The sequence below is a fragment of the Carcharodon carcharias genome, chromosome 3, assembly GCF_017639515.1.
Source record: "Carcharodon carcharias isolate sCarCar2 chromosome 3, sCarCar2.pri, whole genome shotgun sequence".
NCBI classification, from domain to species: Eukaryota; Metazoa; Chordata; class Chondrichthyes; order Lamniformes; family Lamnidae; genus Carcharodon; species Carcharodon carcharias.
In genome coordinates, this window is record NC_054469.1 from 95,129,824 (window position 1) to 95,152,928 (window position 23,105).

The 23,105-nt window shown below is 42.9% G+C and overlaps 1 protein-coding gene across 2 annotated transcripts in view; it reads left to right on the top strand.

Moving 5' to 3' along the window:
* Window positions 1-14,668, top strand: part of cobl (cordon-bleu WH2 repeat protein) — a 503,840-nt gene extending 489,172 nt beyond the window's left edge. The window contains exon 14 of one of the 2 annotated variants that reach the window (XM_041183628.1): window positions 13,794-14,668. In XM_041183628.1, coding sequence (XP_041039562.1) covers window positions 13,794-13,883 — 90 coding nt within the window. In that variant the 3' untranslated portion in view covers window positions 13,884-14,668. Of the gene's footprint in view, window positions 1-9,730; window positions 9,997-13,793 lie in introns of those variants that run through there. The other variant, XM_041183629.1, reaches the window with a different exon arrangement.
* The last annotated feature ends 8,437 nt before the right edge of the window (window positions 14,669-23,105 follow it).

Below are 23,105 nucleotides of genomic sequence, written 5' to 3' on the forward strand. Positions count from 1 at the left end.
GATTAAGGAGTGGACCTGTGTATCACGAAGGTAACAGTCCTGTCGGAATGTTGAAAGTTGTGGGGAGGGGAAGATGTGTTTAGTGATGGCATCATACTGAAGGTGGTGGAAATTGCTGAGGACGATCTGTAAAATACAGAAGATGGTGGATTGGAAGGTAAGGGCAAGGAGAATCTGATTGTGGCTCTGGGAGGAAGGGGAAGGATGAGAGCAGAAGTGTAGGAAATAGGTTGGACACGGTTGAGGGCCCTGTTAACCTCCGTGGTGGGGAGTCCTCAGTTGAAATGAAAGGAAGACATAGCAGAAACACTGGTATGGAACGTTGCATCATTGGAACTGGGCCCGACACGCCGACGGGTAAAATGATGTGAGAGGATGGGCGTGTGTCCTGGCGTCATCGCGTGTCATTTCAATATTGCATTCGGCAGGTGCGCAGGCCTATTAATAGGCTAGGTCAATAGCCTATTAAGGCTGCTAAGAAAGCAATTGACTTCATTAACAACGCTGCCCATCCAAACGTAAGGTTGGTGGTCAGGTGAAGAGCCCAAGCCGCCTTCGCATTTTCCAGGAAACCTCATCCACGGACAGGATGAGGTTTCCTGAAGGTTTTATGAAATTAATAAATAAATTTTGTAAGCTTCACAAACATGCCCCATCTCATGTCACATGAGGGACATGTTTAAATAATTTTTTACTTTATTATGTAAAAACTTTTATTATCTACTTAATCTCCCTGAGGCAGCTCCATGCCTCAGGGAGATTGCTGCGCTCTTCTGCGTGCGCAAAGGAGCACAGGCTCTGACTTTCCCTCCTCTACCCGTCTGCATAGGTAGCACTGAGTATTTAGATTTGTATTTAGATTTCTAAAAGATATTCAGCAACAAAGAGCTCATCGTGTTGGGGGTAATATATGAGCATGGATAGAGATTAGCTAACCACCAGAAAACAAGAGTCAGGATAAATGGGTCATTTTCAGGTTGGCAAACTATATCTAGTAGACTGCCACAGCGATCATTCAGTGCTGGAGCCTCAACTATTTCTAATGTATATTAATGACTTGGATGAAGGGACAGAGTTTATTGTCAAATTTACTGATATAAAGATAGGTAGGAAAGCAAGTTGGGAGGAGGACACAAAGAGTCTGCAAAGAGATAGACAGATTAAGTAAATGGGCAAAAAGTTTGGCAGGTGTAGTATAATGTGGAAAAATGTGAGGTTGTCCTCTCTGGTGGGAAGAACAGAGAAAGAATCAACATTATTTAAATGGAGAGAAGCTGCAGAACGCTGTGGTACAGAGGGAACTGGGTATCCTTGTATCACAAAAAGTTAGCATGCTGTTACAGCAAGTAATTAGGAAGGCAAACAGAACATTAACCTTTATTGCAAAGGGGATGGAGGATAGAAGTAGGAAGGTCTTGCTACAACTGTACAATTTATTTAAGGAGCCCTTTAAGGGCCCTTATTTGAGGAGGGATATATAAGTTCAGAGAAAGCTTATTAGATTGATTCATGAGATGAAGGGGTTGCCTTATGGGATAAAGATGAGCAGTTTGCACCTATATTCACTGGAGTTTAGAAGAATGAGAGATGATCTTATTGAAACATAAAGATTCATACTGGACTTGGCGGGTTGGATGCTGAGAGTATGTTTCCCCTCATGAGAAAATCTAGGACTAGGGGGCACCATTTCAAAATAAGGGTTCTCCCATATAAGAAGGAGATGAGGAGGAATTTCTTCTCTCGGAGGGTTATTAATCTTGGGAAGTCTCTACCCCAGAGAGCAGTGGAGGCTGGGTCATTGAATATATTCAAGGCCAAGTTAGACAGGTTTTTGATCTACAAAATGGTCAAGAGTTATGGGAGCCAGGCAGGAAAATTGAATTAAAGCCACAATCATATCAACCATGATCTTATTGAATGGCAGAGCTGAATCAAGGAGCCAAATGGTCTACTCTTGCTCCTGTTTCTTATGTCCTTATGTTGATGGTGAAAAGGAGACAGTTAGGGCCAGGGAATTGGAAAGTGTTAAAGTGACAGAAGACATCGGAAAATCATGGATTTAGGTGGCATTTTTCAGCCTTCCAACTCAACATTGAGTTCACAATTTCAGGCCCCAATCTCTTTCCCCGCCCCACCCCCACCACGCCCCTGCATTTTGTTTCCTTTTCTTTGTGTGGTTTGGTCTTACTCATGTTTTTCTCTTGCGTTTGCCTTCAGATGGCAGCTGTTCATCATTCTGCCATTCACCCCTCCTCTGATCGCATGCTTTCTTTCTTTACCACTGCCTTTGGCCATGCAACACCAACTCTTCTGTCATTGAATCTCTCCTGTCTTCCACCATATCAGAGACCTTCCCTTCTTTTTTTCCCCACTTTCCCCTATTTCATCTGCTTAAAACCACAGATGCTACCTTTTCTGTTTTTATTGCAGATTTCCAGCATCGGCAGTATTTTACTTTTAGATAGGCTGTGAGTGCTTTCTTGGAACAGTGGAAGCAAAGAAGAGATTTAATTGAGGTGTATAAAATTATGAGAGGTCTAGATAAGGTGAAGGGGGAGAGCGGCAGTGGGTCAGAGGGAAATGGGATCTGGAATGATAAACACAGACTGACTCGGGGAAGGGAGACTGGGAACACTTGTCGACTGCAGTTATAAATCTTATCATATATTAAATATTATACCTTAAATATATTATGCTGTGGGGGAATTTGAACATAAGAACATAAGAAATAGGAGCAGGAGTAGACCACAGGGCCCAACGAGCCTGTTCCGCCATTCAACATGATCATGGCTGATCTTGGGCTTCAGCTCCATTTTCCTCCCCGCTTCCCATATCCCTAACTCCTTGAGAGACCAAAACTCTCAAGGAGTCTTAAATGTATTCAATGATGGAGCATCCACAACCCTCTAAGGTAGAGAATTCCAAAGATTCACAACCCTTTGAGTGAAAAAATTTCTCCATATCTCAGTCCTAAATGATCAACCCCTTATCCTGAGACTGTGCCCCCTTGTTTTAGATTTCATGACAAACGGAAACAACTGCTCTACATCCACCCTATCAAAAGCCTTCAGAATTTTGCAGGTTTCAATGAGATCATCTCTCCTTCTAAACTCCAGAGAATATAAGCCCAGTTTACTCATAGGACAACCCCCTCATCCCATGGACCAATTTATTGAACCTTCTCCACACTGCCTTGCCTTCCTAATTACTTACTGCACTTGTATGTTAACTCTCTGCATTCCTTGTACAAGCACACCCTAGTCTCTTTGAACATCAACACTTAAAAGTTTCTCACCTGTTGAAAAATATTCTGCTTTTTTATCCTTACGACCAAAGTGAATAACTTCACATTTCTCAATAATACACCTGATCTGCCATTTTTTTACCCTCTCACTTAACCTGTCTATACCTCTTTTCAGCCTCTCTGTGTCTTCCCTGCAGCTTACCTTTCCACCTTGCCTGTTATAATCAGCAAATGTAAATACATTACTCTCTGCCTCTTTGTCTAAGTTATTAATATAGATTGTAAATGAGGCCCAACTACTGATCCTTGCGGCACTCCACTATTCATTGCCTGCCAACCTGAAAAAGTCCTGTTTCTGCCCACTCTATTAACCAATCCTCTATCCATGCTAATATATTAACCCCCAACTCTATGAGCTTTAAGTTACCTATTAACCTTTTGTGCAGCATCTTATCGAATGCCTTTTGGAAATCCACATAGACTACATCCACTGGTTCTCCTCTATCTACCTTACTAGTTACATTCCCAAAAAGCTTTATTAAATATGTCAAACAGGATTTCCCTTTAGTAAAACCATGTTGACTACTTCCAATTATACTATGCTTTTCTAAGTGCATTGTTAAGATTTCCTTAATAATAGATACCAGCATTTTCCCAACAACTGATGTTAAACTAACTGGCCTGTAGTTGACCCTTTCCTCTCGCCCTCCTTTCTTGAAAAGCGATGTTACATTTGCCAACTTCCAATCTAGTGGTTCTGTTCCTGAATCTAAGGAATAGATTCCTTTGGTTCAACAGTTGGCTGCTTTTGGAGCCGGACCTAGATTCTAGGATGGGACAACGGAGACTGGCAGCCTTCCTACAGCTCAGGATTAAGAGAAGCCTAAGAGCCAGGGAGGAAGCTGGGAAAAATGGCTACACTTCAGAGTTTTTTTGAATACAGATAATTTAGCTTAGTGTTGAGTTGGGGCTGGGGGGTTAATTTGGAGGTGAGGATCTATTGAGGAGTTTGAATGTTGAGGTGGATGTCTTATTGAGGGGATTCAGTGTTGAGGTGCGGCTTTATTGAGGGAGTCCCTGACTCCTTGTGCAGCTGCTGTTTTCTGCAAAAGGAAACTCTGGCTATGGGTGAATCCCAAGTGCTGTAGAAATGATCTTGGACAGGCCCTTGTGGCTACACCCTCCATCAAGCAACACAAGAAAAAGAAAGCACCCAGCACCTTTAACACTATTCTTATGATATGGAGCCCCATGACCTGCAGCAGAGTGAGTACATATTATCCTCTCCAGTATTGTGATACAACTGGTGTACTGAGTCCTCTTGATGAGTGCTTGCCACTGGAAAAGGTGCATTAGCCAAGAGAGAGCAGCTTGGCTCTTGCACTAACCTTGTGCTCTTATCTCACCTGGACAGGCAAACATCTTGCGAGCTTCATCTCCCTGTGATTTTTAAAGAAATTGAACTGACTAAAACAGTCCTGTTAGCTCAGGTGGCCAGAGTGTGAAGGCCATTTTCATGTAGAAGAAGCAGCTGTGCAGCTGCCCTAGATGACCGAACGGCTCTATTTAGAGGTGGCCTGCTAGCCCCCTTTCAGGGTTGGCCGATAAAAAAAGGGCCATAAAAGACCCGTTTCAGCCACCCTACCCCTGCCCCTCCCCCACCCCCGGAAAAAAAATTCCTTACAAAAAGTATTACTTTGCACGTGGCAACGTCTGAACCGTTATGGAAAATACCAGAGATGCTTCAATCCCTCGAAAGACAGCCTACATCAACCATAAGCTGCCCTATATGAACATCGATATTACAGCACTGAATGAAACCCATTTACTGGAACTGTAAACATCAGTTTTACTGGTCTGCGAAGGTGTGGGACAAGGTGTGAACATGGACTAGATTTCACCATCAGAAACAAATTGGTTGAGATAATTGATGAACCCAAATGTCACTCAAAGGCTCATGTTCGCATGTATCCTAACAAATTCAGCAGGCTTCAACAGTGCTTATGTTCCAATGAGCTAGAGCAAAGGGAGAGATTCTATGATGAACTTATCAAATTGTTAACAAATGTACCAGGAAGTGACAAAATATTTATTTTAGGAGACTTCAGTGCACATCTTGGAAAATACTTTGATTCATGGCCATCTGTATTTAGGCACCATGGTATTGGAGCTATTAATTCAAATGGACAGCTTCTAGAGTTCTGTAGCAATACCACTTAGTCATCACCAACACAGTGCTTCCAAAGAAAGAGTGATCTGGCAACAGCCCCATTCAACCCATTAGCATCTTACTCGACTTCATTACTGTCCAATGTCGGAATGTGAAGGATGCCCAGATCTTCAGATATATACATATTACCGATTCTGGAACTGAGCATGCTCTTGCCGTTGTAAGTGTCCCATTTTATTCAGAAAGAAAAAAAATCACAAACACAAGCCATGAATAAATGTGCAACTCCTCAAGAATAGGCAAAAGATAGTAGAATTTCAGCAAGCCTTTGCTGAAGAATCCATTCCAAGTGAACCTCAGAGTCCAGAAGAGAAGGGGACATCGCTTTGGGATACTATGGCCCAGATTTTTGTCCCCAGGTCAGGTTCGCTGAGTCGGGAGATTTCCCAATTCGGCGAACGCATTGAAGTTATGGGGGTGGGAGGGACATGGGTTGACACAGGGGTATGTCTGCCTGCAGGCTGGATTTTCGGTTGGAGGTAGGTGGGCTGAAATAGGAGTTAGGGCAGTCGACCCTGGAACGAATGCACAGGCTTCCGGGTGCGGAGGTGGGCTGGGTGCAAGGCTTTCTTCCGTGCCCTGGCATTCTGTTCAAATAAATGAAAAATAATAATAAAACAAAAAAACACTCCTCCAGCTCTCACCCTTTACCCCCTCACCCCCTCCCACACACACTCCTTATACCCCACCCATGCCTCCCACCCAATCCCATGGCCTTCATATCCCCTGTGTCAACCCATGTCCCTCCCATCCCCTTAACTCCAATGCCATTCTAGTGCCCCTCTTTCCACCTCCCAGGGCCCCCATATCCCCTATGCCAATTTAGTGCCAACTCTTGACAACCCATGCCCTGCAGACATCAAACTTTGCCCTTACCCCCTCCATTCCAACTCACCTAGTATCCTTGGAAAGCTCCTTAACAGCTGTGACCCTTCATGGATAGCTTTGACAGGTTTGACAGCTGGACAGTCCCTTGACAGCTGGATAGCTCTTTAACATTTCCTTGACACTGAACAACTCTTTTACAGGTTGACAGTTCCAGTGGTTTTGTGCATAAAAAGTGCACAATCGTGTTCGTGTTCACTTTCAATAAACCTAAGGGGTGCCTTACCTCTCCTAAAAGGATCCCTGGACCCAATCCAAAGAGGTACCTTACCTTTCCAAAGGGGTACCCTGGCTAAATGGATACACCAAGTTCAGACCTCCTTACCTGTTCCAATCTGCACACTCCGGATTACACTCCTGTTCTTCCAGACTCCCATGTCAGCAGAGGCAGCCAGTGATTTAAATGGATATCTGCCTCAACAAATTGCACAAGTGTGACCCCCGGCCCAACTCCAGTCCTGCCCCTGCAAAGATGGGAATTGCCAGATTCAGGACGGGTCTTAGAATTTTCAGTCACTCCCAGGATTTTTGCCATGATGCAGAGGCTCTATGAGCCTATGTATGCCACAGCAGGAAACATTCTTAGTGTAAGAAAATAAATTATGCCAACTGGGTCAAAGCTCATGACCTGACTACAATGTTTGAAGCAAAGAGGAAGGGAAGAGTGCAATATATAGACACCCCTAGCAAAGCAAATAAACAGAAAATGAGGGAAGAATCCCAAAATATCCAACAAGAGTGTCATAGACGTATAAGAGAATACTCATTTGATCTCTGTTAATGTATCCAGACATGTGTTGGAAATGGTAATGCAATTGGAATGTTTGCTGGACTTAAAGAGGCGATGGTGCCCTGTTGTCACCAGATTTGTTCCACTATATGCTACTATGGGAGAAATGATCACTTTCAAAGAAAGGACTATGTACTGTTGGGTATAGCAATATCTGGATCTGTACAATAGAATTTTTTTTTGACCACTCGACTAAGGATGAGCTAAATGCAACCTTAATACAGAAGATGTTACAACAGCACTTTAAAAAAAGTTTGATAAAGCACCTGGTGCTGATGGATTGCCAGAAGAACTCTATAAGCTGGGAGAGCCGAGTCTGCATCAAGAATTGTCCTTGCTTATTATCAGCATGTGGGAAAAAGAAGTTTCCCAGGAAATGAGAGATGTCCAAATCATAACCATGTACAAGAACAAAGATGATAAGTCCGATTGCAACAACTACTGCAGCATTTCACTGTTGTGTGTAACCGGAAAGATCTTTGCCTGATAGTGCTCACTCACCTATCAGATCTTGCCATTGATGTCTATCCAGAAAGCCAATGTGGGTTCAGAGCTAGTCTTCATCCATGGACATGATTTTTACTTTGAGACCTTACCTAACTTAGATCATTTTTTTTTCTGCAGGTTGAAATGCACAACACAGGAGAGAGGAGTAAGACTGGGGAAGGCATACCCAGAATCATGATCCTCTCTCAGCTGAAGCAGCAAGCTCATGAGATCAGAAACCCTTTAGGAGCTGTTTGTACTGAGGAGTTTGAGACTGGAGGCCTAGTTAAACAGGCTCTCTATACTCTGACTATTGTACCCCTTTATGTATCTCAGAAAACCACACATTCAGCCCATTTGACAAAATCAAGTTACATTGTGAAGCCTATCATCTGCTATCCTGTAGCATGTCAGTGTCATTCAAGGCTTCAAGGCAATTTAGACAAGTTGAGTGAGTGGGCAACAACATGGCAGGTGCAGTATAACATGGATAAGTGTGAAGTTATCCACTTTGGTAGGAAAAACAGAATGGCAGAGTATTATTTAAATGGTGATTGGGAAATGTTGATGTACAAAGGGATCTGGGTGTCCTTATACACCAGTCACTGAAAGCAAGCGTGCAGGTGCAGCAAGCAGTTAGGGAGGCAAATGATATGTTGGCCTGCATTATAAGAGGATTTGAGTACAGGAGCAAGGATGTCTTACTGCAGCTGTACAGGACCTTGGTGAGAAACACACCTGGAGAATTGTGTGTAGTTTTGGTCTCCTTAACTAAGAAAGAGTATGCTTGCCATAGAAGGAGTGCAACAAAGGTTCACCAGACTGATTCCTAGAATGGCAGGTTTATCATATGAGCAGAGATTGGGCCAAATAGGCCTGTATTCACTGGAGTTTAGAACAATGAGAGGTAATCTCATTGAAATGTATAAAATTCTTATAGGGCTGGACAGACTGGATGCAGGGGTGATGTTTCCCTGGCTGGAGGGCCTAGAACAAGGGGTCACAGTCTCAGGATACGGGGTAGGCCATTTAGGACTGAGATGGGGAGAAGTTTTTTCAATCAGAGGGTGGTGAACCTGTGGAATTCTCTACCACAGAAGGCTGTGGAGGCCAAGTCACTGAATATATTTAAGAAGGAAATAGATAGATTTCTAGACACTGAAGGAGTCAAGGGGTATGAGGAGAGAGCGGGAGTAAGGCATTGAGATAGATGATCATATTGAATAGTGGAGAAAGCTTGAAGGGCCAAATGGCCTACTCTTGCTCCCATTTTCTATGTTTCTAGGGGCAGAATTTTACGTCCCGTGGGCGAGCATGTGCCCAACCCGACTGGCCATAAAATAGCACGCAATGACGTCAGGCAAATGTCCCGACATTATCACATACTCGCACGATATTTCGGTCAGCGGGTATGCTTGAGAGTCGGCAGCACACCCGCCGACAATTAAGAGGCCTCTTAAGGCCATTGATCCATTAATTGAAAGCTATTTTTCACTGCCCATCCAACCTTATGGTTGGCAGGTGGCCGAATCAGCTAGGTGGCCTTTCGATTTTTTAGGAAACCTCATCCACGGGCGGGATGACGTTTCCACAGTTAAAAAAAATATTATTTTTGGGCAGAATTTTTATTCTGTTTATGTACTGAGAGTCCAATGTTGGGACATTTGTTTTTAATCTTTCTTTTTGAGTTTAAAATTATTCCGCTCCCTGTGGCAGCTCCCTGCCTTTAGGGAGTTTTCAGTGCGTGCTCCCCTGCGCATGCGCAGACTTTTGCACTGACACTCCTCCTGCCCCCAACCCTGGTAGCGCTGAGCTTCTCAGCACACCTTTCACACTGGCTGGCCATTAATTGACTAGCCAGCATGAAATCGTGGTCCGGGGCCGATCACGGGCAGCGAACCATTTTCTGGCCACTCCTGGGCCTTTCTGCCATGCCCACCTGACAACCCGAAAATACTGCACTATATTTCTATTCCGATGAAAGGTCCCAGACCTGAAGTGTTAACTGTTATTTCTATCTCCACAGATGCTGACAGACCTGCTGAGAATTTCTAGCATTTTCTGTATTTATCTTGTCCTTTTTCACTTTCTTCAGATTCTTCTCAGCAACAAGATCCTGTAGGAGAATAGACCTCAGAGAAGAAACATCCTTCTGAGGAAGCACCACATCATGCATTCCATCCCTCAAAGCACCAGAGCAGAGATTATCTCCTTCATGAGACAGTTGCTTGGATCAACATATCAACATATAGCGTGCACCCACCATGATTGAGCAAGAGTCCAGGAGATGGCTCACAACAGGCAATGGCCCTCTTCCAGCTCTGCTGAGGAGTACAGAGATGTGGAGCTCAGGGGCCGCTATGCCTCACACAGCAGTTGTGTCAGACACAGGAAGGCCTGCAAGGTGTTTCAGCATGACGGCAGAAATTCTGGTTCAAGCTAGCATGACATCACGATTCTTCAATCTACCTTGGATGATCTGTCCAGTTCCAGGGATGCTTCTCCCACAACAGGAGTTTTTGGAGCTTTTGCATCAAAGTGATGAAAACTCAAATGGCTACTATTTTAACTCTGGACTCCACAATGAAAATGTTAGTTGGAGTACATGGGGCTTTCAAGCCATCACTCAGCTTCTGCCTTCTGCTGTCCTGCTGGCCATGGGTGATGAATCCAAGCCAATAGGAGTGGTAGTGATATAATGAGTGCGGTATGTGTTGCTTTCTATCAGGATGTCAGCATGTCAGCTTCTTTGCCACTTAACTGGCACACACCATGATGGCAGAAAGCTAGTTCGGCCAGACTTCCCTAACAGTGGGCTAAGTGCTGCTAGTCTGCAGCTTGACCCTCACAGGTGTGAGCACCCAAAAGTTGCCAACCATGACCATCTCAAAAGTCCCAACATGAGCGGGAGTTGCCTTTTACTAAATTTGATGACGCCACTGGGGGAGTACCTTTTAAGAGTAGTAGAGTTAGTTACCCTTTTAAAAGAAGAACTATGAGTTGACATTTGGGTGGTCGACAAATTCAAGGCAATAATTGTGTTGGTCATTAAATTTGATCATCCTTGGTCTGTGGTCTTTTCGTAGCACCTTCTGAATTTGTTTGTAAATGTGCCATTCATATAAAAGTTGGTTAAATGGCTTCAGTTAGGTGAAATATGTCTTGGGCAGCAGTGCAATGTCAGTAATAATGCATCAGCAACCTGTTTAACACTCCAGACTATTTGCTTTTAAATTGTAGAAAAGAAAATAGGCAGAATGTAAACCAAGCTGCCGATGTGCTATCACCCATTTTGCACTGCCCAAGGCAAATTTCACCTCCAGTGTTCTTCAATGCAGCATTAAAAGATTGTGAAAAGGGTAAGAAGAACTGTTATTATGAAGAGACTTAGAAATGGCAGGCAGTACTGATTCTGGGATTCCTTCTCCCATTTTCAGCGCTGACAAGGTTCACCAGTGCAGATGAGGATGCTGGTAGTGAGCCTGCACTCTGCACTCCTGACTATTCCAGCTCCGTTGCTGGGGTAGGCATCTCCTGCACTCCTACATCCCTCACACCCCACACCACCCGCTGCCCCACTGCGCCCCCCATTAGATGATCACTCTTCCTGTTGTTCTGCCTTCTCCATTTCCAATCCTTTCTTTATTTGCCATGTTGTGCAACACGTAGAGTATGACAATAAAATGACAGATTTTGTGTGGGGCATATAGGTATCCCACCCTCTCCCATCACCACCCCCAATGACCTATCCACACACCTAAATCTTAGCTTTATTAGTGTGCTTAATGATGTTCTACTTGGTGCCATGGACGTGATAGAATCTGAGCTGTTTAACTGTGGATGCGGATGGATGTCACCAGCCTAGTTCTGTCGAAGGGTCATGAGGACTCGAAACGTCAACTCTTTTCTTCTCCGCCGATGCTGCCAGACCTGCTGAGTTTTTCCAGGTAATTCTGTTTTTGTTTTGGATTTCCAGCATCCGCAGTTTTTTTGTTTTTATTTATGTGTGTGAGTTTGTTCCCCAAGCAGCCAACCTCTTGCCTCCAGAGGCCATCGGCAGCTGTCTCCCAGTTATCAGTGTCAATTTCCACCATCTTCACATCTTACTTGCAGGGGTTCTTGTAGCGGAGGTGTGGACATGCAGCAGATTATGAACTGTGCACTGCAGACTGAGAAATGCAAATGATCTTTCCTGTAAATCCTGAAAGGAGCCTAAAACTAAAAGGTTAATAGTAATGGTGACTTTGACAGCCCCTGGCAAAGCCTGCCAGCTGGCAGCAGATCCCGTTGCTGAAGGCTCCATAGATCTACAGCAGCCTGCCCAGTGAAACCCAGTATCCTGATGTCCTCGGTCATGTCCAGGAAAATAGCTCATCAATAAACTTGTTTTGTCATTGTGTAAGGCCTTTAACCAGCATTTCCCCCGCATCACATGCTATCTCCTAAAAGGCCCACATACTTTTATTTGTGTAAAAGCAAAATACTGCAGATGCTGGAAATCTAGAACAAAAACAAAAATACCTGGAAAAACTCAGCAGGTCTGAGAGGATCTGTGGAGAGGGATACAGTTGACGTTTCGAGTCCATATGACCCTTCATAAGAACATCTCTTTTGTTTTGGTGAAGGGTCATACGGATTCGAAACGTCAATTGTATCCCTCTCCACAGATGCTGTCAGACCTGCTGAATTTTTCCAGGTATTTTTGTTTTTGTTCTACATTTATTTCTGGTTGTTGTGGATTGTGCCTCCCTCCAAAGCCCATGAAGTAAAAATGGTACCTAAGATAATCTGAGAGAGCTTAATCAGGTAAATACAGCAACAAAAAAATAGAAACAAGCAGTGTTCACTTTCAAATATCCTTTGGAAAACCACTAACAACAATAGCACACAGATCCTTTGATATGAGTGCTTGTAGCCTTCATGCACCTCAACCTAAATATTGCTTCAGTGAGTCAGTCAGCACCTGAAGCCAATTTTGTGAAATTTAACTCAGCAGGATAGCCACTGGACAAGCTTCCGACCTACCCAAATACTATCATGTCAGGGTCTTAATGAAATCATAAGACTCTGCTTTGCATTATTTGTGAAGCAGTCACCTATATTTGGTGAGTATCTCAGCCACCTAAATGTAGTGAGCAATAATAGTAGCAGCCAGTAGAATTAAGTTGTGGTATGGAGTAGGAAGTCAAGATGCTTGATTTTAAAGACCACCCCATTTCCACCAAGTCAAGTGGATTAAAATTGACCCCCAAGTTTTAGATGAATCGCAAATTCCGTTGGTTCCACATAGAAGTACCAAAGCATAGCCTTTGGTCTCTACCACAAACTCCATTCTCTTGCCACTAATTCCATACCTCTTCCTGATTACTTTTTTCAGATTGAAGCTGACTTCATAATCTCGTCCTGTTCAACCCTGAGTTGAGCTTTAAATATCACATTCCTTCTAACACCAAGACAGCTTACATACACCTCCAGAACATTTTCCACCTCCACTCCAACTTGTCAGTTTTACGGCTGAAATCCTTATACATGCTTTAGCCACTACAAAACCTGACAACTTTTAACAATTTACTTGCTGGTCTCGCATCCCCCAACCCTCCATAAGCTCCAATGTGTCAAAAACTCTTATCACACAAATCCTGTCCTATTCACCAAAACCTCTATTTTTACTCACCTACAATGACCTCCTGCCTAAAATGCACAAATTCAAAATCAGTGTTTTAATCTATATTTCCCTCCATAGCCTTGCTATTTCTGAAATATCTTCTAGTTGCATCTCCTGAATGCTCAGTTCCTGACTTTGGTCTTCAAGCATCCTCTCTCCCTTTGCCCTAACATTTGTAGTGAAGCCTTCAGATGCTTAGACCTAATGTTTTGAACACCCTCCTTTGCCACGGCATCTTCTAAAACCTCTCCAAGATGGCTCTGTTTTTAAGCAATACGCTGGTAAAGGACTTTTTCATCACTTCTCTTGATCTCACTTCCTTGCTCCTATCTTCCTTAGGGCCAAAGACTTAGACCTATTTATGAAGCATTAGTTTACACTAAAGGCACTGTATAATTGCAAATTTTATTTATGTGAGTTCTCCTGTTGCACATAAATACAAAATTATTGTACTGTTACTGTAATATTATTTAAAGCTTATTTTTTATTTTAGGTCTCTGTTGCTAGAAATACAATGCAAATCAATGGAAAGTCAAGATCTGTTCAAAAATCAAGCTGCTCGAACCCACACATTTCTCCATGAGCAACAATGGAAATAATTGTACAATGGCCCTAAATTCTTGTTCAGAACATTTATTATAAGACAGCGCAGAAGAAATGAAGGAAAAAAGTTTAGTACACAGCTATACGTGACAGTTCTGCATAATGTGGTCCTTTATTGTGCAAATGCACATATATTTTAAAGCAGAACTCATTAAAACTAAGCATTTAATTGACCTTTGCTAGCGTATTGCTAATACTATAGATACATCCATTGTTGAGAAGCCCTTGCAAGCAGCAGGGCCTCTTAATTCATACATAGTGAATATTTTGCAATAACTTTTCAACAACTTAAGTGATCTCAAAGCTTAAGCTCACAAAATATTATTGAACAGTGCTTCAGAACATAGGTTTGTGCTAACTGTGCTGAAAGCTGTGTTTTTAAAAAATTCCTGCATGTAGTCTTGCCATTGAATTGAATTATTGTTTGGCATTTAATTCAAAGTATTTGCATTGCCAGTATTTACTAAGTATCTAATGTAAACTAAAAGAAACATTTTTTTTAATTTATATACTATTGTGATCTAACTTTGTAATTATCTAGGATAACAGATTTTTTAATTCTTTTGACAATGAGAATCAAAACATGTCCTATAAATTTGCATTGATGGAGCTATTTTTCTATATATAGTATATATGATTGCTTGCTGGCAACTCAATAAACAATTGATATGATTTAACAGTTTCTAAAGAGAAAAAGATGTAGCTGATTCTGTATAATGTTCATTTAAGTATTACCAAATGTAACCTGTGCCATGGTTAAAAACTGATATGATTAATAACACGTCCTTTTACTTAAATGACTTAGTACAGAATTTTTGTTTTTATTGTATATTTTTATTACAATACTAATTTAATGAAATGTTTAAATTAGACCTCTGCACAAAGCAAAAAATTAATACATTAACATTCTGTAATTTACCGCTTATGACACCCTACGTTGTGTTGTGTGACTCTACACTGTGCCATGTTGGATAGAGTAAGAACAGATCTAGCAGCTGAAAAATATGCATCCTTGAGGTATATGAGCCATTAGCACCAGCAGAATTGTATACCGTCATAACCTGTGACCACATGGTCAAACATATCTCTAACTTCTCCATCACCATCCAGCCAGGTGGTCAAATCTGGTTCAATTAAGAAAGTAGAAAAGTAGTTGTTTGGTGGTACAGAACTTGAGTATTGCTGAAAAAAAAGACATGTCTAAGCTTTTCAACTTGTACTAATCAGGATACCAGCAAGAATGCTAATATAAGGGGGAAAACAACAATTTATACTGCATGTGAAGAGAGTGCTGATTGGTTGGCAAATGACGTTGCCATGGAGAATGCACCGCTGTTGGTGACTGTCAGTTAACTGTCAAGCATTGTTAGAAATTTAAACCAGGCAGCTTGACTGGTCAAGGCATTGCCCTGAGGAATCAGTCAGCGAATAGCTTTCACTTATTTTGTTTAGCTGAAACAGGCACACTGTATGTACATATTCTTTTTGTCTGCAAAGAACAGGGCTCTGTGTATTAACATATTTAGCTTCCAGTACACACAAATGCGCCACATTGCAAGCCTGACTGACAATCTTAAATTAGTTGTGTGTGTAATTCTTAGCACATTGAGGACTATTTAGCAAATATTTTCCAATTGAGGAATCACATCTAATGTTGGACAGTGTGTTTTGGGTTTTGTAAGCACGGGCTGGTTGGGTATGGCCTGTACTCTGTCCGTTGCAAACAGTAGTTTGATACGTGCTGTTTGATACAATCCACCAGTCTTTGGGATGTACAGCCTACGTACTTAGTATCACACTGGCACTGAAATTCATATACCGCATTACTCATTTGTGTGAAAGGCAGAATGTCTTTTTGGCTTGACGGCAGCATTCTGTCAGTGGCAAATTGCTGGATTCCGAACAACCTATCCAACTTTCACATGCAACGCGAATGTCTTTCAGCATTGTGAGGCCTTAAGACTAACCCAGACATACAAATCAGTAAACCTGACAAAGGGATGGGAATAGTCATCCTTAATAAGCACGACTATATCAACAAAATGCAGACCATTTTTAATGACAGGGCCAAATTCATATCCACTGGACCAGCCGCGCAACATGACTAGACAGTGTTGCTCGAAAGTAAGCGGATAAAAACACTTGCTGGACTTGTGTAAGAGCAATGAGGTACCATGTGACATAAATGTCAGGGTTCATCCTCACGGTTCGCTACATCCGCATATGATGTACTGCCCAAGACACACAAAAGTGATACCCCTCTACGCCCTGTCTTATCTATGACCATTTCTGCACAGCATGAATTGGCCAAGTGGTTAGGCGAATTGTTACAATCAATTTTGACCAAGTTTTCCACATACACGGTGGCAGACTCCTTCACATTTGCGAAGACCATAAAGAAATTGCCTATCGATAGCAATGTTGTGTCCATACGTTTAACTTTGCTTGCCTATTCACCAATGTTCCACTTAAGAAAGCCATAGATATTTGCGTTGCAGTACTATATCATGGCGATCTAGACCCACCACCAATGTGTGAATCAGTATTCATTGAACTTATGAACTTGGCAACTCGCACAGTTGAGTTCAGTTTTAATATACTATATATGCCCACATAGGTGGTGTTGCCACGGGATCCCCTCTAGGTCCAGCTCTCTCAAATATCTTTGTTGGGTTCCATGAGAAACGTGTCTTTGATGGAATGACAGCTAGCCTCCTATCCCTTGCATATTTCTGCTATGTGGATGATATGTTTGCTATATTTAAATCCGCAGCTGCATGTAACAATTTCCTTACAGGTCCTAATGGTCTCCATCCTACACTCAAGTTCACCTGTGAAATGGAGCAGTCAAATGAACTCCCCTTCCTTGATGTACTAGTTGAGAAATCTGCCAGGCCACACAAGCCAACTTTCACTGGTCAATATACGCTTTGGGATTCTTACAGTTCCACATGCCAGAGGATTGGTCTTATCAGCAATCTTGAAGAGAGGGACCAAGCCATTTGCTCACCATGCAAGCTTGATGCACATCAAAGGCATCCTGCAGGATAATGGCTACCCTGATCAGATCGTCTTGTGCCTTATATCACGCAACTCATGAATGGGCCTAAGGCCGTCACTTTCGGCCCTGAAAAGTGCCCAGCCTATCTCAGATTACCCTGGAAGGGCAAAGTATCTCAAAGATTTGATCAACAGGTGAAGCTAGCTGTTCCATGCTGTTACTATGCAGTAGCAACATGAGTGGTATTCGCCACTAACAGGATGCTGCCGTCAAGCCAAAAAGATGTTCTGCCTATCACACAAATGAGTAATGTGGTATATGATTTCAGTGCTAGTGTGATGCCAAGTATGTAAGCCATATGTCCCAAAGACTGGTGGATCATATCAAACTGGATGTCCTGGCCGCTGTTCACAATGGGCAGGGTACAAAGCGTACCCAAGCAGCCTGTCTTTGCAAAACTCAAAATACAGTGTCCAACATTAGATGTGATTCCGAGATTGGACAACATTTACTAAATAACTCTCTGTGCTAAGAATTACGCTGACAACCAATTTAAGATTGTCAGTCGGGCTGGGAATGTGGCACATTTGCATGTACTGGAAGCTACATATATTAACACAAGACCCTGTTCTTTACAGTCAGAAAGAACATGTACACACAGTGCATCTGTTTCAGTTAAAGACTTGACAGCCTTTTGCTGACTCATTCCTCAGGGCAATGCCTTGACCAATCAGGGTCAAGCTGCTTGGTTGAACGTTCAAACAATGCTTGGCAGTTAACTGTCAGTCACCAACAGTGATGCATTCTCTATGGCAATGCCATTTGCCAACCAATCAGCACTGTCTTCACATACAGTATAAATTTTTGTTTCCCCCCTTATGTTAGTATTCTTGCGAGTATCTTGATGAGTGCAAGACAAAAAGCTAAGACATGTCTCTTCTTTCAGCAATACCAAAGTAGAAGAGCATGAGGGAGCAGCACCAAGTATCCTTAAAAATTAGTTGCCAACCTGGTGAAGTTAAAACATCTAAACAGTGAAAGCAGCATAGTATAGACAGCTAAGCAATCTCTCAAGCCTGCCACATCAAATCACACATGGGTTTTTTACTCATTCTTGGGATGTGGTTGTTTTAGGTGAATCATATCAGTCCCAGAATATTGTTGCAGGAGGTCAGCATCCTAGGCCCAAATGTCTTCCAACTGCAACATGAATAATCTTCTCTCCGTCGTAAGGTTAGAAGTGGGTTAGTTCACTGATGATTGAACATTATTAGGTTCCATTAGTTTTCATCAGATAATCAAACAGACATGGTAAACAACAATTGCAGTTATAAAGTGCCTGTAACATAGGGCTGGATTTTACATTCTTAAGCTGAGTGAGGGAGGCAGAGTAGAAAGTGAGTGGTCTGCTTGCTCCTGCCCTCGCCATCTCAGATTGTCGAATTGGCTGTCTGGTGGGAAAGTATCCAATTAGAGGTGTAAAGTGGTGCTCGACGTCCAATCAAGCTGGGTTGTCATGTGGCAGTGGGGTAATGCCATGAACAGGAAGTCAGTCACAGTTCCAAATTTAAAGGCCCCCGCACTCTGAATCCGACTTTAATTTTTAGTGAAGGCTCAAGAAAGTCATAAAATGAACTCAAAAATCATACACACACTGTCACCTTCACGAGCAGTATCTGCCGCTTCATGCAGCCATAGTCTCAGTGGCAAGCCTTCTCTTCCACTCTTGTTCTGCCTCGTTATACCTGCCATGAAATACTCACAAACCTTCTCCCATCCGACATTTGAAAAATCCAATGGGCAACAAAAAATTTCATACAATTGGCTTTTGATCAAGTCAATAGCTTGTTAATTGGTGATTTAAAAATGATGGGAGGACTTCTGATTCATACGCCCACTTGACTTGCGTAATATTTTAGACTGGCATGATGACATTGTATTGCTGAACCGCTGTCATCATGCCATATTTTACATTCGCGCAGGGCAGGAGGGGGTGAAATTTGCAGCCATAAAATCCAACCCATAGAAAGACATCCCAAGTCTTTTCACTGCAGCACTTTGTGACATTGAACGACACAATATATTAGGATAGGTAGGTTTTAAGGAGTATTTTAAAGGAGGGAAGATAAATGCAGAGGTTTAAGGAGGGAATTATAGAACTTAAGACCCAGGAATATAGGATCCAGACAACTGAAGGCACAGCTGTCAATGGTGGGGTGAAGGAAATTGTGATGAACAAGAGACCAGAATTGGAAGAATGTAGAACTCTTGGACACTTGTAGGGCTGGACAAGGTTACAAAGATAGGGAGGGATAAGGCCATGGATGAATTTGAATATAAGAATGAGAATATTATATTTAAGGTGATAATGGCCAGGAGCACAGGGGTGATGGGTGAATTGAACTTATTGGGATATAGACAGCAGAGTTTTGGATGAGCTCAAGTTTAGAAAGGGAGGAACATGGAAGGCAGGCCAAGAACACATTGGAATAATTGACCCTGGAGACAACAAAAGCAGGGATGAGGATTTCAGTAACAGATGGGTTGAGGCAGGGACAGAGACTGGTGGTATTATGGAGGAGGAAGTAGGCATTCTTCGTGATGGAGAGGATATGGGATTTGAAGTTCATCTCTGGGTCAACTGGGACTCTCTATGGTTGCAAACAGTGTGGTTCAACATCAGACTATTGGTGCCTAGGCATTAAAATTGGTCTCCCTAATATTTAATTTGAGGGAATTTCTGCTTATGTCAGACAAGTAACATGATAAATGAGAGGTAGTGGAAGGCCCAAGAGAGGTGGTGGTGAAAAAAAAGCTGGGTGTCATCCGTGTGAATGTGGAATCTGATGTTTTTGGATGATGTCACTGAGCGGCAGCATGTAGAGGAGAAATGAGAGGGGGCTAAGGATTGATCGTTGACTTCAAAGGTAACAATGTGGGAGCGGGAAGAAATGCCATCGCAAGAGGTTCCCTGGCAACAACTTGATAGATAAGAATTAAAATCACAGAATTTTAATGGCACAGAAGGAGGCCATTCAGCTCATCATGTCTGCACAGGCTCTCCAAATGAGCATTATGACCTAGTGTCATTGACCTGCCTTTTCCCTGTACCGTTGCATATTGTTTCTATTCAAATAATTATCTAATGCCCTCCTAAATGCCTCGATTGAACCTGCCTCCACCACACTTCCAGGCAGTGCATTCCTGACCCGAACCACTCGTTGTGTGAAAAAATATTTTCCCCTGTCACATTTGCTTCTTTTGCAAATCACTTTAAATCTGTGTCCTCTCGCTCTTGATCCTTTTACGAGTGGGAACAGCTTCTCCCTGCTGCATTGTTCCAGTGAAGCCCAACGCAAACTGGAGGAACAGCACCTCATCTTCCGACTAGGTACTTTACAGCCTTCCGGACTGAATATTGAATTCAACAACTTTAGATCTTGAACTCCCTCCTCCATCCCCACCCCCTTTCTGTTTCTTCCCCCTTCCTTCTGTTTTTTCCAATAATTATATAGACTTTTCTTTTCCCACCTATTTACATTATTTTTAAATCTTTTGTGCCCCCCCCCACCCCCACTAGAGCTGTACCTTGAGTGCCGCACCATCCATTCTTAATTAGCACATTCATTTAGATAATATCACCAACTTCAACACCTCTGTGTTCTTTTGTTCTTTTGTCTGTGACATCTTTTGATTATCTGCTCCTATCACTGCTTGCTTGTCCCTACAACCACACCACTCCCCTCCACTTCTCTCCCCCCACCCAACCCCCCATGCCCCACCCCCCACCTTAAACCAGCTTATATTTCACCCCTCTCCTTGGATTCACCCAGTTCTGTTGAAGGGTCATGAGGACTCGAAATGTCAACTCTTTTCTTCTCTGCCGATGCTGCCAGACCTGCTGAGTTTTTCCAGGTAATTCTGTTTTTGTTTTGTTTTGAATTTCCAGCATCCGCAATTTTTTGTTTTTATCTCTTTGTTTAATTGACTGCCACTCCTCTTCAAGAAATACCTACCTTGAAGAAGTTTTGTTCCTCTCTGTGACAAGATTTCCGTATCTCTCTTTTGCCTTGTTCAACTTCATTGCTTTCCATTTCTCGCCTGGTGTTTGAAAAGGTGTTTACTAAAACCCGCTTTCACGGCCATATCTCCTTTCTCAGTGACTGTCTCCGTCTACGACTTACCCCACATGGATTTCAACTGAAATTCCATCCCTCTTGTTTTGAACCACCCAGGATTACAGGTATCTCCGGGACATAAAACGTTTCTTGCACATTTTTAGATATATGAAGGGTAAGAGAGAGGCAAAAGTGGACATTGGGCCACTGGAAAATGACGCTGGAGAAGTAGTAGTGGGAACAAAGAAATGGCGGAGGAACTGAATAGGCACTTTGCATCAGTCTTCACAGTGGAAGATACGAGTGACATCCCCAAAGTTCAAGAGAATCGGTGGGCAGAGGTGAGTATGTGGCCATTACCAAGGAGAAGTTGCTAGGAAAACTGAAAGGTCTGAAGGTGGATAATCACCTGGACCAGATGGATTACACCCCAGAGTTCTGAAGGAGATAGCTGAAGAGATAGTGGAGGCGTTAGTGGTGATCTTTCAGGAATCACTGGAGTCAGGGAGGGTCCCAGAGGACTAGAGAACCGCTAATGTAACCCCCTGTTTAAGAAGGGAGTGAGGCAAAAGACGGGAAATTACAGGCCGATTAGTCTGACCTCGGTCGTTGGTAAGATTTTAGAGTCCATTATTAAGGATGAGATTTCAGAATACTTGGAAATGCATGGTAAAATAGGGCAAAGTCAGCATGGTTTCAACAAGGGGAGGTCATGCCTAACAAATCTGTTAGAATTCTTTGAGGAGGTAACGAGTAGGTTAGATAAAGGAGAGCCAGTGGATGTTATCTACTTGGACTTCCGAAAGGCTTTTGACAAGATGCCACCCAGGAGGCTGCTCAGTAAGATAAGAGCCCATGGTGTTAGAGGCAAGGTACTAGCATGGATAGCAGATTGGCTGTCTGACAGGAGGCAGAGACTGGGGATAAGGGGTCCTTCTCAGGATGGCGGCTGGTGACTAGTGGTGTTCCGCAGGGGTCAGTGTTGGGACCACAACTTTTCATTTTATACATTAATGATCCAAATGAAGGAACTGAGGGCATCCTGGCTAAGTTTGCAGATGATACAAAGATAGGTGGAGGGACAGGTAGTATTGAGGAAGCGGGGAGGCTGCAGAAGGATTTGGACAGGTTAAGAGAATGGGCAAAGAAGTGGCAGACGGAATACAACGTGGGGAAGTGTGAGGTCATGCACTTTGGTAGGAAGAATAGAGGCATAGACTATTTCCTAAATGGGGAGAGAATTCATAAATCTGGAGTGCAAAGGGACTTGGGAGTCCTCATCCAGGATTCTTTTAAAGTTAACTTGGAGATTGAGTCGATAGTTAGGAAGACAAATGCAATGTTGGCATTTATTTCGAGAGGACTAGAATATAAAAGCAGGGATGTGCTGCTGAGGCTTTATAAGGCTCTGGTCAGACCACATTTAGAATATTGTGAGCAATTTTGGGCCCCGTATCTCAGGAAGGATGTGTTGGCCCTGGAGAGGGTCCCGAGGAGTTTCACAAGAGCAATCCCAGGAATGAAGGGCTTAACATATGAGGAACGTTTGAAGACTCTGGGTCTATACTCGATGGAGTTTAGAAGGATGAGGGGGGGATCTGATTGAAACTTACAGAATACTGAAAGGCCTGGATAGAGTGGACGTGGGGAAGATGTTTCCATTAGTAGGAGAGACTAGGACCCGAGGGCACAGCCTCAGAGTAACGGGAAGGCCTTTTAGAACAGAGATGAGGAGAAACTTCTTTAGCCAGAGAGTGGTGAATCTATGGAATTCATTGCCACAGAAGGCTGTTGAGGCCAGGTCATTGAGTGTATTTAAGACCGAGATAGATAGGTCCTTGATTGGTAAGGGGATCAAAGGTTATGGGGAGAAGGCGGGAGAATGGGGTTGAGAAACTTATCAGCCATCATTGAATGTCGGAGCAGACTTGATGGGCCGAATGGCCTAATTTCTGCTCCTATGTCTTATGGTCTTTGCAATTCTCCAGTTCTCTGGCACCTACCCTGAGCCTAGGGAGGACTGAAAGATCATGGCCAGTGCAATTTCTACTCTCACTTCCTTCAATATCCTTAGATGCATCTC